The sequence below is a fragment of the Chaetodon trifascialis genome, chromosome 2, assembly GCF_039877785.1.
Source record: "Chaetodon trifascialis isolate fChaTrf1 chromosome 2, fChaTrf1.hap1, whole genome shotgun sequence".
Lineage (NCBI taxonomy): Eukaryota > Metazoa > Chordata > Actinopteri > Chaetodontiformes > Chaetodontidae > Chaetodon > Chaetodon trifascialis.
In genome coordinates this window covers 2,507,196-2,521,794 of record NC_092057.1, presented here as the reverse complement: position 1 = coordinate 2,521,794, position 14,599 = coordinate 2,507,196, and the positions used below count along the sequence as shown (strand labels likewise).

Sequence of the window (14,599 nt, the reverse complement as noted above, 5' to 3'; positions counted from 1 at the left end):
GAAGAGGCTTCCTGCGATGTGACTCATAATAACTTTGACATGAACCATATAACGGCTAAGAGTTGTGCTATCAGCTGGTCTGACAGAAAAATAAACACACACACATGCAAGCATACCTACCCACTCTCCCTCACACACACGCTCGCTCTTTCTTCCCAAACACACACACTCGGTACACAGTACATGGACAAGCTTTCCCCTTGAAGCTTCTTTGAAAAGGTTTATAGAATCTTAAAATAGCAGTGTGGTCTGTGAGCACGGGGATTAAAAAAGAGAGAGCTACTATAGAGCTGCTGTAGTGTGACATCACACAGACAAACACATGCACACACGCACACGCACACACGCACACACACACACACACAACAGCCCTGCCTTTGCCATCTTATTGTACTGCCCAACTGGGGCGTGAGAGAAGGAGGAGAGCGGGGGGGCGGGGGATGACAAGAGAAAAGCAAAGGGGATGAGGTTGGCAGGAGGTGACGAGAAGAAAGAGGGCAAGTTAAAAGACATGGAGGATGACTGAAAAGGGAAAGGGTATGAGAGAGTGATGCAGAGGGAGAAGCTGGAGACGGTGGAGCGTGTGAAGGAGAGGGTGGTGAAAGCTGGAGGAAGAAAATCAAGACGTAATAACACAGAGGCCGCTTTGTGTGGGACCACTGCTGTACTGCGTGTGCTTGAGACTGAGCAGAGACGACTGCTGACAGATCTGAGTGATTCGTGAACACACACTTTGTCATTAACGCACACACACACAGGTGCAAAGACAGCAGGTCCGGCTAAGGTAATTCTCTCATTGTGTGTGAGACAGAGGGACCTGTTGGCTGATAGCGACGTCCTGCTGTTCCACCACGCAGCACAGACAGACAACACGACACGCCAACACTGGCCGTGATGTATGCTAAACAGCTGCAGCAGCTCTGCTGAGGGGAGATTGACATCTCCAGCAGCCGTTTCCAACAAGCAAACAACAATAAGTGAGACTCACTGCCAACACAGACAGATAAACAGAACGCAGAGACACATAAACAGACAGTTACACAAGTGCTGTTGCATTGTCAAGAAATGGCTTCCAGAGATGTTTGAGGGAGAAATGTGCTGCTTTGCCTTACAATCCATATTCTTACACTGGAATAATGTGTCGTAAAATAAAGTTAGACATGATCTGAGGTGATGTGAACTGTCTTGATGTGAGCGCCGAAGTTTACTTCAGCGAAGTTTTATTAATTTGATGTTTGATACATCAAGGCAACTCAGATCAATCTGCAAGTTAATCAGGGCATCTCATCATGAATCTGATTATCTCCTCTGTCTCATATTGAATCTGGACATGTCTTACAGTAACAGACACTCCCAGTCAAGGCTTCAAACTGTCAGGACGGGTCTGTTTCACGAGGTCAATAACTCTGTGGTATTGTTTGAGTTGAGTGCGCCTCTGCTTTGTGCCATTTATACAGCGCTTTTCAAATCTGCCACATGCCATTCACCCATTCACGTGCACACCCACACACCAGTGACACAGCATCAGGAGCCCAAGGACTCTTCGATAAGCAGACCGGAGGAGCCACGGATCGAACCACCGAGCTTCTGCTCAGTGGACGGCCTGCTTTTAACGGTGTCACAAAATAAAATCGAAGAGAAGTTACAACATTTCGCACACCTGTAATCAAGCATTTAGATGTGTTCAGCTTTATAGTGACAGTAAATGTAAGAGAAACAGGTTACCAGCACTCCCAGTAACAGTCAAAGAGGTGACACATCTTTTTTTCCTGTTATCACTGAGGCCAGACGCAGCAGAGTAGTTCAGTTCCAGTGGCATATTTTGACTTCAGTGGACGGTGAAAGAACTGGAGTGGAAGGTTTTTTTTAGATAACGTTCGTTTCCCTCCTTCCAAGTCTGATGAACTGAGGGCACTCGAGCTGACATCGGCATTTCGGACAGCCAAAATGACTTCCCACTATAAGCACACAGATGACTCGATGGATTATTTCACATTCAGTAACATGTTGTCAGGAGTGTTTTGCAAAGGCAGTTTTAGGGGCATGACAAAGGAAAAAAAGAGGAAGAAGAAAAAAAAGCCCCGACTCTAACGCAACGGAGCCGGAGAAGGTCATGCCCTATGAAAGGGCCAGGGCGGGGCCTGAAAAGTTTTGATTGCCAGTTGAAAAGGGCAATTTGCACCCAAGAGGAAAAAGGGCAAGCCATTCCTGCCCCCGTGAACGCCACTGGTTGTCAGTGTCAGAGCTGACTTGTGTGAGCCAGCGTCACTGCAGGAATAAAGCCGAGGCCGAGGCTGTTGTGACTGGGCAGCCGCACCGCCGGCCAGGGCCATAAGACCGAGCTGTCGGATATCAGCCGTGACTGACACAAGTTTCGCTCCAGTCGCTGGGCAATGCCAGCAGAAACCGGCGCAGGATGAAGCTGAGCCTTTCACCATTGGCTGTTTTTGTTTGTGGACTGTGAATCCAACAGCAGCGCTCAGGAAGAGTTTTTTATGTGTCGAAATGGGCTTAAAACAACCAACCATTCCACTTCAGTGGAGAGGTTTATGCTGCCGCAGAGGAGGCTAAATAAAAAACAACACAGCTAATAAGCCACAGTGGCTTCCACCAGTTTGAACTTTGAATTTTTGCATATTAAATACTGATTTTAATAGCACAACACTGCCTGTGTGTCTAGCAATGTGATTGGTGATGTAGTTGTAATGGGGATGTTACCTGTGTCAGCTGACCCTTCCCCAGTGCACGCTTGCTTGGTTAATGCATGGCTGAAAGCACGCATTAACCAATTGTGTTTGCATATTTGCCAGGTAAGCTGGAACGCATGCTCTCTTTATTACCATCTTACACGAAAGGCTTGTAATTCACTCATTCTTCAAATTGGCCTGGTCCTGATAATTTTGCATACAGTAAATACTGTTAGACCTGTTCTGATGGACGGGCTCTTTGTGTGGGTAAACAGTTATTTCTCCGGGACTATAACAGCCACCACAGGGGTGGCAACTTAAATGGATTGTTTTGACCTACAGACTGAATGTCCACATTATTAGATGCATTTTTCCCCCTTAAAGCAATAATGTGCTACAGGCTATGTGCAAAGTGGGAGCAGAGTGGTGAGATTTCGCCTGCAGCCTGGAGCAGCTTTTCTTTTTTTCTTTTTTTAAGTTGAAGCATTGCTGTTCTCTTATCTTCCAAGACAGTGTTCCATTCAGCAGCATTTAGATATAATACAAAGCAATTTTTGTATTCTGTCTACATGCACGGCTTTCTCAGAAAAGACAAACTGGATCTTCCACTGCTGGCCTGGGGAGGGTGTGCAGATACATGTAGTTAGTGTTTTGTTAAAAGATTTCTTCCCTTCATCATCAACATTTCAGTAACAGCTGCAGTACTGTAACAGTGAAAACCACTTCAGACACAGCAGCCAAGATGACTGCAGCAAATTAAAAGATGTAAGTAAAGTGCACTTTACTGCATTCAGAGCCATGAAACCACAACGCAAACCTAGACACCATGCAACAACAGTATTATTCTTCACTGGCTTTTTGTTCTCTCACTGCTGTCCCTCGGCTGCCTTCTGCTTGAATTTGTGTTTTTCTTGGCATTTAGTTGCTCACAGGAGGTGCAGTCCACTGAAATGTGATTCAATCATCCAATCATCTACTTAAAATACTGGATATTATTTATCTTTTCACAGCAGTGATCTTGTCAAAGGAGAGACACAAACATGTCTTTTGCTTCAATGTGTTAAATTATTTTTGAGAATCAAAAATCTCACGATCGAACATCAGGTGATTAAAGGCTTATATAACCGCTTGCCAATGCCCCAAACCGAAGCAAGCGGTACACGACTGTAGCTCTGCATCAGAAAAGTTTACAGCTGAGTGCGTAGCCACGAGCAGTGTTAGTGACCACGGTTGTAGAGAGAGATGAGAGGGCAACCTACAGAAAAGCGAACTTCGTCAACAGAGAAAGTCAAGAAAAAGGAAAAGCAGGAAAGCGCGCTGAAAAGAACAGCGGCTGTCTCCAAGCCGAGAGTACGGTGAACATCACCATCCAGAGATGAAAAGAAATCAAAGTTAAAAAGGGATGATGAGAAGTGACTGTGTCAAAGCCCAAACTACAGTGAACATTTCAAATGCCCTCCAAAGATGAAAACAACTCAGAGAAGCGACATGAAGAGGAGCGTCGCCACAGATTGCTTTTCCTTCCAAACGGCGACTGTCACAGACAAGTCATTACCAAAAGTACAAACAACGTGAGCGCGAGCAAGGCGCACATTAGCTGTTTTACATGCTGTTTTCTTTTGTTTTTGCTGTTGTTCCCAATTCACAAATTTGACTGGAACTGCACACAGAAACTTCTGAATAAAATATTTACTGATCTTAATTCACATGAGAGATTTTTGGCTGAAGGTGGTTTGATCAGAGCTGCATCAGCATCCTTTTAGCCAATGCGGCTCTGCAGGAAGCAAACTTCCATTTATTCAATAAGGTTGCAGATTCAAACAGTAAACTACAGCGATTGATTGGCTACGTGTATTTTTATTCCTCTCTATTCTTTCAGGATTGGTGTTTGACGTTACATTAGTGATGCTCTTTGATGTACTGTAACAGTTAGCTGAGAGCTAACTTGGCAGATGTTTGCTTCCACTGCAGATGGAGATTTCATTGTGCATTTAGGTTAAGTCAGTGTCTGTTCATCAAATCTATGTGATATTCATGTCACAGTATTATGCAGGCTGTTTCAAGGGTAACCGCAATATGACCCGCAATATGGGGTCTGTCTGCAACGAGCCTGTATTTTCATTTCATAAAAAACTTTCTTCAGGAAAAAGTCTCCATAAAAACCAACTTTGTTGTTTTTACACTTCAGTTTTTGTACGGATTAAAAAAAATCTGCTTTATTTCAAGGTTATTTATGGACCGATCATCTGATATTTGATTTGACTTTTCAACACAGCAGTACATTCGTGCCTGGCTAACTGAGCCACAATCAAAACACTGTTTTCTGTGTGTTCAGTTGTGGGACAACAGAAAAAGGAAATATGTAAATCCAAAGAACTAAACTGTCAGTATGGTTCCATTAAACGCAGGCAGAGGTTTGTCATTTGCCAACTGAAATAAGAAAAAGAAGAGATTCAACCATTTTTCTCTTCAGGTTTACATGACATTTCAGGTTTTAGGGTGCATGAAGACCTTCATACAGTACCAACACCCTGCGCCTTCACACATAAGCAGCATTTCAAATTAGCCATCTTTGAGCAGAGGCAGCTGGAGTAGCTTGTGCAGTGACGAGGACTTCCAGTTGTTTTTCAGCGCGGTGCCCAGCTAAGCCGGAAGAAACTGGGCATCAACACCTGCAATGCAAACACAGCCAGAGGACCTCAGCAGCAGACAGAACAGGACCAAACGCTGTAGTCTGCTTTAGTCAGCGCAGTAACCATATCAACGCAGCTACCCTCCCTCCTCGGTCTTTGTTTCTTTCTCACGCAGACACAAACCCATCATCCAATCTCACTTCACAGAGGTTCAAGGCAAAACAGCCTTCCAACATAGCTGGCTGCTCCTCTCACAAGCACGAGCCACCAGAGAATAACAACCATGGATGCCAGAGCAGGAAGAGACGAGAAGACTGAGACACACGGCGACATGAAAAGACGGAAAAGAAGCACGGGGTGGCGGTGGAAACGGTGGGGGAGAGGGAGAAAAATGGAAGGAGGAGAAGAAGACCAGACGGAGACGCACGGCCGGAGGAGACAGGGAGACATGAGGGAAGTAAAAGCGAGAGTGCAGGAGGAAAAAATTAGAGGTGAAAGTGGGGGAGGACTCAGTGAGTGAATGACACAGCAGCATATCTCCTGCAAGTGACAGCAGGTGTGGGGAGCAGGTGTTAAATATTAAAGCGACTCAGCAGAGAACCTGGGCAAATGGCCCCAACTGATATGGGACATCCCAGCCTGGGACACACGCACGCACGCACGCACACGCACATACACACACACACACACACACACATACGCAGACACCACAGGAGGGTAGCATCCCACCACACTGGTACAGCAAAGCAGAAAGAACATGCATGTTTAATTCACAACCTTCCATTTCAGCATGTTCGTGTTCTTATGCTACGCACCGTGACCCCCAACCCCCATCCTCTATCCCCCACACACCGCAAAGAGGGAAGTCAAAAGAGGAGATGAACAAGGTTGGCAGAGAATGAGTGAGCACATACGGGGGTGAGGTAAAGCCAACAACATTTCTTATTTCCCAAAGCGGTCGCTCTGTAATGGAAGTACAACATCCCAAACTAATCCCGCTCCTCTCCTGGGCTTTCACGTGCCCTTTCTCCCCATCAATTCTGCCTTCCCTAAACGTGTCTCCCTCCTCGCAGCACATCAGCCAACTTCTCGTAGTTCATGCCTGACTGTTCCACACTGACATGCATTACAGGGGAATGATGAGGAGGCAGAGGGAGGGGTGGAGCGAACGAGAGGCAGGAGAGAGGCTGGGCCTGTTCTGACATCGATCCATTTGTTTTCATTAAGGGAAAAAAATGGGTTTGGCACACAAAAACGGATGATTCTTTCATTTATTAGGGCTCATCCAATTGAGGTGGAACTTATTTTGAATGTTGCAGATTCTGGCAGTGTCGGGAAAACAAAAACCCTTCAATGGAGAAACAATATTAGTGTCAGCAAGGTTTCAAGGGTTTGTCCCCGGCCAGTCGATCAGTGCTTCATTTTAAACCTCACACGAGAAACAAAGCCCATTTTCACCTGCAGGTCTTTATTTATACGCTTATTCTTTCCTTCATTCATTCATTGGCGTGAATGAATGAAGCGTTTGGACATTTGCACACTGAGCTTAAACGAAGGTTGTGTTTTCCCAAGACTGTTCACGCTAAACATCTGTGAAAGCTGTTTATGTGGAGGTCCGGAGTCATGTGGACTGCAGCTGAAAAAGGGATGATGGGGAGGGTTTATACTGGGCGGCAACTGCTGAACGATCCCTCAGGCATGAAGCTTTTTCTTATACGGTGTATATCAGTTACAAATATATGCAGATATTACACTTGCTTTTTAATATGGTGGTGTCAGTAAGGTGGAGAAATGACTGGACGGTTAAGAAGTCGACCCACAATTCCTGTCGTGGTAACTGCAACCGAACTTCACACGACTAATCAGCAGAACTGTGCTCGACTTAAAATCAGCACATTTATTCCCAACTGAAAAGCAGATAAAAATATTGTCACTGGCAGAAAACAAATTGTGACTGAGCTCAGAAGTCACAGTGTGTGTAGACTCGAGGAAATCTTGACAAATAAAAACTGTCCTTTTTAAAAGCAGAGGAGTGGTTTTAGTGGAGTTACTGGTCTCCACACTCTTGTTTATCGCAGTTTTCAGGGATGCCTGCGATGCCTGCTCCCATTTATGTGACAGAGTGTGATGGCTCTGCGGCCAGCTGCTGATAGAAATGACAACTGGAGAAAGCCTTTCTTTGAAATGTGACATAATCATGACAGTTAAGTTTGCATTTTGGCAGCTTAACACTGCTTTAACACCAAGTATTTCACACTTGCACTGCCCACCTCCGCGTATATCTATTATTTTAGAGCACTTGCCTGCCTGCTGAAGTTTTTTTCCTATATTTTCTTGGCACCATCGTCTTCCTTCTGTTTTGTGCTCTCCATCTAAAACATGATGTGTAGACTACTACTGGACTGAGCCAGGATATCCAAGGTAACAGGGGATGAGCCGCTCATTTTTCATTCCCATACTATAGACTTGATTGCAACATTAGCAGAAGGCTTGTGTGTGTATGTGGAGACAAAGAGCACAAGCCTGCCTGCTCAGGCTGCAGAAAGCACTATATTGTCTGTTAGCCCACAGCAATCAGGGTGAATTGTTACTGGCCCACTGGGATTTCTTTCAATCCTCCAGATTACCACTACATCACTGACAGCAGGTATGAAAGCAACAGATGCACGGCCAAGAAGCACTGCAAGGAGACAAGTCTTTTTTCCTCAGCAAATTATGCTTGTCGGGGTCCGTCTTTTTGTTCCAATTGTCGTTTATACGCATATCATATTCTGAAATCGCTGATAAATATAGCTGAGGACAGTGCTAGAGCAGGGTCAGTGTGATGAGATCACCCTCAGTGTGAGTGTCAAGTGCAAAGCATGTGTCAGCCTCACTGAGAGTCATCCATAATAGTCTAGTTTGGCTCTGTCACCAGGCAAGTTAGGGCCGTGCTACAGCGCATCATCACCACTGGTGCTGAAATGATTCACTGATTGATGCATTTGTCACTCAGCAGAAAAATAATTGCCATTCTAATAATCAATTAATCTGTCAATCATTTATTAGCAAAAGAGGCAAACTCTGCAGGCTGCAGCCTCTCAAATGAGACAATTTGCTGGTTCCATCTGTTTCATATCATTATACATTTCATATATTTGGGTTTTGCAGTGCTGGTTGGACCAAACAAGAGTTCTGAAGATCTGGATTTAGGAAACTCCATCTTTTTATTGGCATTCTGAGTAGTAATAATATGTCTCTGTATAAAGACACCACCACACACTTCCCATAGGTCATAAGTGATGATTGAGAGAGATTACTTTCATATGCATCTATACATCGTTTAAAATCTGCCTTTGAGCCCACCTTGCTCTCAGTAATGGTGTATAATGCAGCCTGTGCAGCATTCCCCTCTTCTATAGACACAACAATTAATTAATTGATCCAAAAATAATCAACAAGTAACACGAATAATCCTTAGTTGCAGTCCTAATCACGAATGTAATACAAAACAAGAAACGATTCAAATACAGACCCGGGGGAGAGAGGAAGGGAATCGTCTACATTCACACCTGTCCTTCTGGCAGGTGCTGATAAATGTGGAATAAAACGACCACGCGGATCAAAAGTTGTGAACAAATACCAATCTACCAGCAATGCTTTTTCAACGACTGGCCTGCCGGTGGAGCGCAGGCAGGTATTTACACGACAGGCCTGCAGGAGGAGTGGCGGGGGGGCTGGTTAGTTACAGGCTACACACACTCATGTTCACACCTGGGAGCTGCCAAGAATGACCGCGCTCCTGTACCGCTGGCTCCTGAGCAGTTCAATTAGAGCGGTCGGGGGTTAAGTACCTCGTTTAATGGCACATCAACAGCAGCGATTGAGGGCGGGAAAAATACAATTTATTTATTTTGCCCCATCATTATATACTCAGCGGGGGTTTCAAGCCAGTGACCTTCATGTTACAACCTCTCTCCCCTAACCTTCAAGCCAACTCACTCTCGCTGTCTTTTCTCACACGTATGCTGCACGCACACACACACACGCACGCACACACGCACACGCACGCATGCACGCACTGCATCCCCCATCAACCAGCACTTCAAAAGCCTGTATTGCCGCAGTTATCGGTTCCTGTGTTTTGGTTGCTGTGCCCTGAGAGATTTAAAAGGTAAAGAACCAGTTGTGTTTTTATCAAAGCTTCTTCAGTCTTCCTGTCAGTCAGCGAGGTCTTCAGAGTCAGTACCAGAGGGAGAATTCAGCTCAGAAAGAGATGTACATCCCTAACGCTGCACCGAAAATAAAACAAAAATCCAATCTTAAAGGATATTTTAAGATAAGCTGAGCACTGGACGTGATGCAGATACATACAGCCGCCATCTCTGCTCTTCTTCTTCTGGCTTTGCATAGCCCAGTTTTAGACCAGGCAGAAAACGCATTATTACATATTTAAACAATGCTTGATCATCTGTTAAAACAAAAATGATGTACCAGAGAATTCTGCATGTTCTATGCAAAGACTTCTGCTTACCTTGTGAATATCATACTTTTAAATGCGCACTATGCAACCTTTTAAAACGCTAATTAACATAAAATTGCTTAGGGTGATACCAAGCATCGATTCAGTCTTTCTACTCCGTGCTTCTACAAGAATAATCAGACAGAGCCATCCTGACAGCACCAAAAGCATCGAAAACCTCCTTTTGTGTCATTTTCTGATCTAATTTACAACATGACAGTTGATTTATGAAGCAAGTGAACCGTGTCCATTCTTCACTCAAACAACCTGAAAATATCCATTTCAAAGAGCATAAAGTAACTCGCAGGAAGCAAAAAAATAACATTTATCAAAAGCTGTGGTTTTACATCGTTTCATATTCCCAACAGCTAAGGACACAATACCTCTGAAACGGGAACATAAATGTATATGTTTAGTGCCTTACGGGGTCATTTTTCATGCTGCAGCCTCGTGGATTTCGTTGAATTGTTAGATGCATTTCAGAGGCAGCGACTTTCTAAATACCAAGTGTGTCAATGAAAGTCTGACCTAATTGCTAACGTGCCAGGACATCTGAAAAAAGTGTAGGTTGAAAAGCATTATCCATTATCCTAACATTTACAGAGGGCTGAGCGGAGGGATTACAGCTCCCTAATCTCCAAAACACAGTGTGTATCCAAAAAGCAGGAGTATGTTTAGTGTGCATGTGTGTGTGCGCTCGAGCCCGTCTGTGCCGGTGTGCGTTCAGGGTCACTCACCTTGTCAGCCATAATCATAGAAGAGCCTCCGTGGACTCCCAGGACGGGAAGTTGCGTCTGAACGGAGAGGAAGTCAAGGATCTGGGCAATGGCCTCCTGATCGGTGCCATCGGCGAACACAATGCCGTGGAGACGAGTGCGCGACAGGAGCTCACACACCTTCGGACACAGTGAAGCAGACGGCGGTCAAACAAGAGCCTGTGTGTGTGATAGACGGCATAACGTACACAACGTTTCTCACCTGTGTAATCACAGACTTTGGGTCAGTCTGGTTGATCCTCAGTATTACCACGGAAACGTCCAGGGCATCATCAGGGCGGCGAGGTGGACGCAGCTCCTGATCGGAAACGTGGCGCGTCTGGCCCATGATCACACCCACGCTGAGCCCCGGAGGCTTCTGGGACGCCACAGGCACCATCATCTGGGAGAGTAGGAGCAATATCCAGCCCACTACACCCATTATACCCTAGAAACACACACAAACACCAAAGATGAAGCCGAAGCAGGGGCGGATGCACATTCCTAAACCACGAGCCATGCTCGACACAGCGGGGGCCCAGGACGATGTGGAGGGCTTTTATACATGAGAATAACCACAAAACTACAAATCTAAGCAAATCAACTTGTGGCTGAACTGTCTCTGAAAGGCCGAAGACAAAATTCAGGACATTATTTATTGAGGAGGACAAGCCCTACTCATACGGTGCAGACTCTTCTTCTAATCCTGCTTTCTTAGCGGCTTCATTTCACATAACGTCCGTCCATATTTATTTTATCATACTCCCTGGACACAACACACAGAGCTGAAGAAAGCAATTTCACTTTATTGTATTGTACATTTGAGAATAATATACACATTTATAGACACACAAGATCACAACGCTCCGAGCTTCAGGGACCAATCATATTTCAGATGGAGTCAATGCCCCTCTGGTCCCATCCTGGATCTGCCTCACAAAACAGAGCAGTTCAGTCCCGAATTATGTTACAAATCTCATACACTAACATTTATTTACCTGCCTTCCTGCCTGGTGCGGTCACCTGAGCTGTAGATCTATGAATAAACTTTCTAAGAGTGTGTCAATGGCAAGCAAAATAGTTGGAAACCCCAAAAGTCCGTGACTCAGCTTTGTACAGCAGGAAGAAGGAAGCGGGTGAGTATCCTGTCAAATGACTCCCGTCGTCTCTTCAGCCTCTCAGCTGCAGGAGTCCCTCTATCAACTGATGATGCATTTACAAACTCCACCATCCCGACTGCCATCAATATTCTCAGCCTACAGAGTGACTGATGAGATTCAAAACACTGACATGAACTGTGTTTGGTTTTCTTACTGCCTGTCTGTGTCTTATGTTTTGGTGAGCAAAGACAAATTTCCACCTTGGTGGACAATAAAGATCTATTCTATTCTACCCTATCAGCAGCCTGTCACAGGTGCAGGTGAGACATACCGTATGCTGGTTGGCTGTGGCTCAGGAGGAAAAGCTCTAATGACAGGACTGGCAGTTCGTCCGGTCCACGTGTCAAAATATCACTGCACAAAACAGCGAACGCCAAATTGCTCCCAATGGTCAGACCAGTAAGTAGCTCATTGCCACTGGTGTGTGAATGGGTGAACGAGAGGCAAATTGTAGCATGCTTTAGATAAAAGGGCTGTAAAAAAGCAGCCGTTTACCTTTCACCATGTTGTCAGGTGCTTATATGTTCTCAGCAGTCAAGGTAAAAAAAGAAAAATACTACTGATATGTCCGTATTTCAAAAATGACTTATAAATGAATTCTGAATAAATACCCGTCAATGTGTTTACTGAAGGCATGAGAAAGGTTGACAAGTATCATGTTCTGAATATTATCAATAAATTCATAATGGATAGAAAGAGCAGTGTATTACGCTGTAAGAAAAGTAACGAGGTGACACTTTTCACAGTAAAAACTGAAACTCTTACCATTTTCATTTATCTAAAATACTACTACTATTTCATATGCTTGTGTGTATGATAAGACATTCAAGACGAGCCAGATCTGCGACTTCTTGCCATCTTTGTGCCATGGATACATTTTGAAGCATCGGGATTAAAGAGTCTTGTGTATTCTGAACATGTCTTCAAAAGCCAGCGAGTGCTGTAAATCGAGCCAGTGGGTTTCTCAAAGCTTGCTTGTATTTATCTTTGATAAATATATATAAAACAGTGGGATTCAGATATGTGCCTTGAATGTAATTATTAGTGCAAAACCAAAGATTATGATATAACCATGATAGGCGCAAACTGGAGCTGGGAGTTTACTGTCCTCTTTCTGTCCTCCACTATTCAACGTCCGCTGAGTTCAGTTTCAAAGCGGGTGACCACGAGGAGACCAGGGCTCAACCTAACTTTATTTTTGCTAAACCGCTAATCGGACTTCATGAGACGGCCTAAATCTCTCTTCCACTGTCTGCCTTTATTTGAACATAATCTATGCCTGTGGGCGATGTTCAAAGTAAAGTGCCAGCTATTAATGTATAAAATAACCCTGAAATAAATGTAATCTGATTTTACCCCAGTCATGGGGGGAAACTTTCCAAATCGCTAAAGGCACACAAGTGTCTGAATCAATCAATAACATTTGCTGCAATGAAAAATAACATTTATTTCCACTCTGTATCCTAACCAGGTTCCAGTCTGACACAGAGGAGCTGGAGCTCCTGTTCCTGTTCAGCTCTGACTGTGTTACCTTTTCCTGTAATGTGAGCAGATCTAAGAGCAGCAGATGAGTAGAGGAAATGCAGTGTGAAACGCCTTAGGCTGAATGAGAGCTAATGAAACCATGATGCGAATGCTACGTTGCATCTCAGCCAATTTTTTACACCACCACAGTCCAGCAGAGCTGAAAAACACCCCAGGAGGAAACATCACGTCCGCAAAATTAACCTACTGTCTCCAGATCTCTTCATCCTCCCCTCTCCCCGTTCGCTAACATTTCATCCTCGTCTGCTCATCGTCTTTATCTATTCATTTTCTCTTAATGTAATTCTTTTTTTTTTTACTCTCTTTCTCTTATTCTGCCAATCTGTCTTTCCAGCTGGGTTAGTGTGTGTATCTGATCCATGTCATCTCACACCCGGTCTAATCAGGCCAGTTAGTCAAGTCAGTACTTTCCCAGCTTGCTCTCTCTGCCCTGGTGCCCACAGACTAGCCTGCAGCTCCAGCAGCACTTAGCATACGCCGCTAAATCACACACCGCTACACTCCTGTCCCAGGAAATTAGTGTCAGCTCCAACCAATGGGACAAGATTACACTAACTTTCCCTGGAGTTAGCATCAGAGCTAACATAACTGGGAGCAAGAGTGTGCTGTGCCACAGCTTCCAAACTGGTCAACGCAGCTGGAAAACTCTGGGCCACTGACTGTTCCCACTGTCGTACAGGATCTGCACTGGTGCTGAAAATCACATCCGCTGACACCTCACTTCCAAAAGAGATGTTATGAGGGGCTAGGCTAACTCACTGTGTTAGCATTTATGCTAATACTGCCATGAAACTGAAAAATGCATGAGCTTAATTACGTAACATTCAGTGGCATGATTCTCTCTACACTAAAAAGGTCTTTTAAAGGTAAGAGAGTGTTTAATAGTTGATTTACTGCAATAAAAAAGACTGAAGGTAGTTTTTGTTTGTGCTCATTTAAACACGTTTCCCAAATTGTACAAATTCGCCACAAAGCAGCAAATTAGTCTCGTCCGAAAATGTTTTTTCCTTCTCAGCTAAAGTTAATTCCAGCTTTGTGAAAATGATTTTTCTGTCACAGCTGGAAACAACACACCCGGTGCTAAAACGGGAGCTGGCATTCAGAGGTCCTCGAGCCGCTTCACTGACAGTGAATCAGCGGACGTCTTTGTGCGCAGTGTAACACAACCCAGAGTGATTTTCCTCGGATATAAGCACATTTTTTGGTTCAACAATGTTAGCCCTAACTCCTTTTAAATAAAGCTCATGTGGGTGTAATTGCTTAAATCTATCAGTCCACGATTTCATTCTTTCATTCATCGCCAGTGAAGCAGATCTAC

At 44.5% G+C, this 14,599-nt stretch overlaps 1 protein-coding gene across 1 annotated transcript in view; it reads right to left on the bottom strand.

Annotated features, from left to right (window-relative positions):
• Nucleotides 1-14,599, bottom strand: part of grin2ab (glutamate receptor, ionotropic, N-methyl D-aspartate 2A, b) — an 87,873-nt gene that overhangs the window by 54,846 nt on the left and 18,428 nt on the right. Inside the window, exons 3-4 of the mRNA XM_070973079.1 lie at nt 10,800-11,024; nt 10,559-10,717 (exon numbers count right to left, since the gene is read on the bottom strand). Of these exons, the coding sequence (XP_070829180.1) occupies nt 10,559-10,717; nt 10,800-11,024 (384 nt within the window). The remainder of the gene's footprint in view (nt 1-10,558; nt 10,718-10,799; nt 11,025-14,599) is intronic.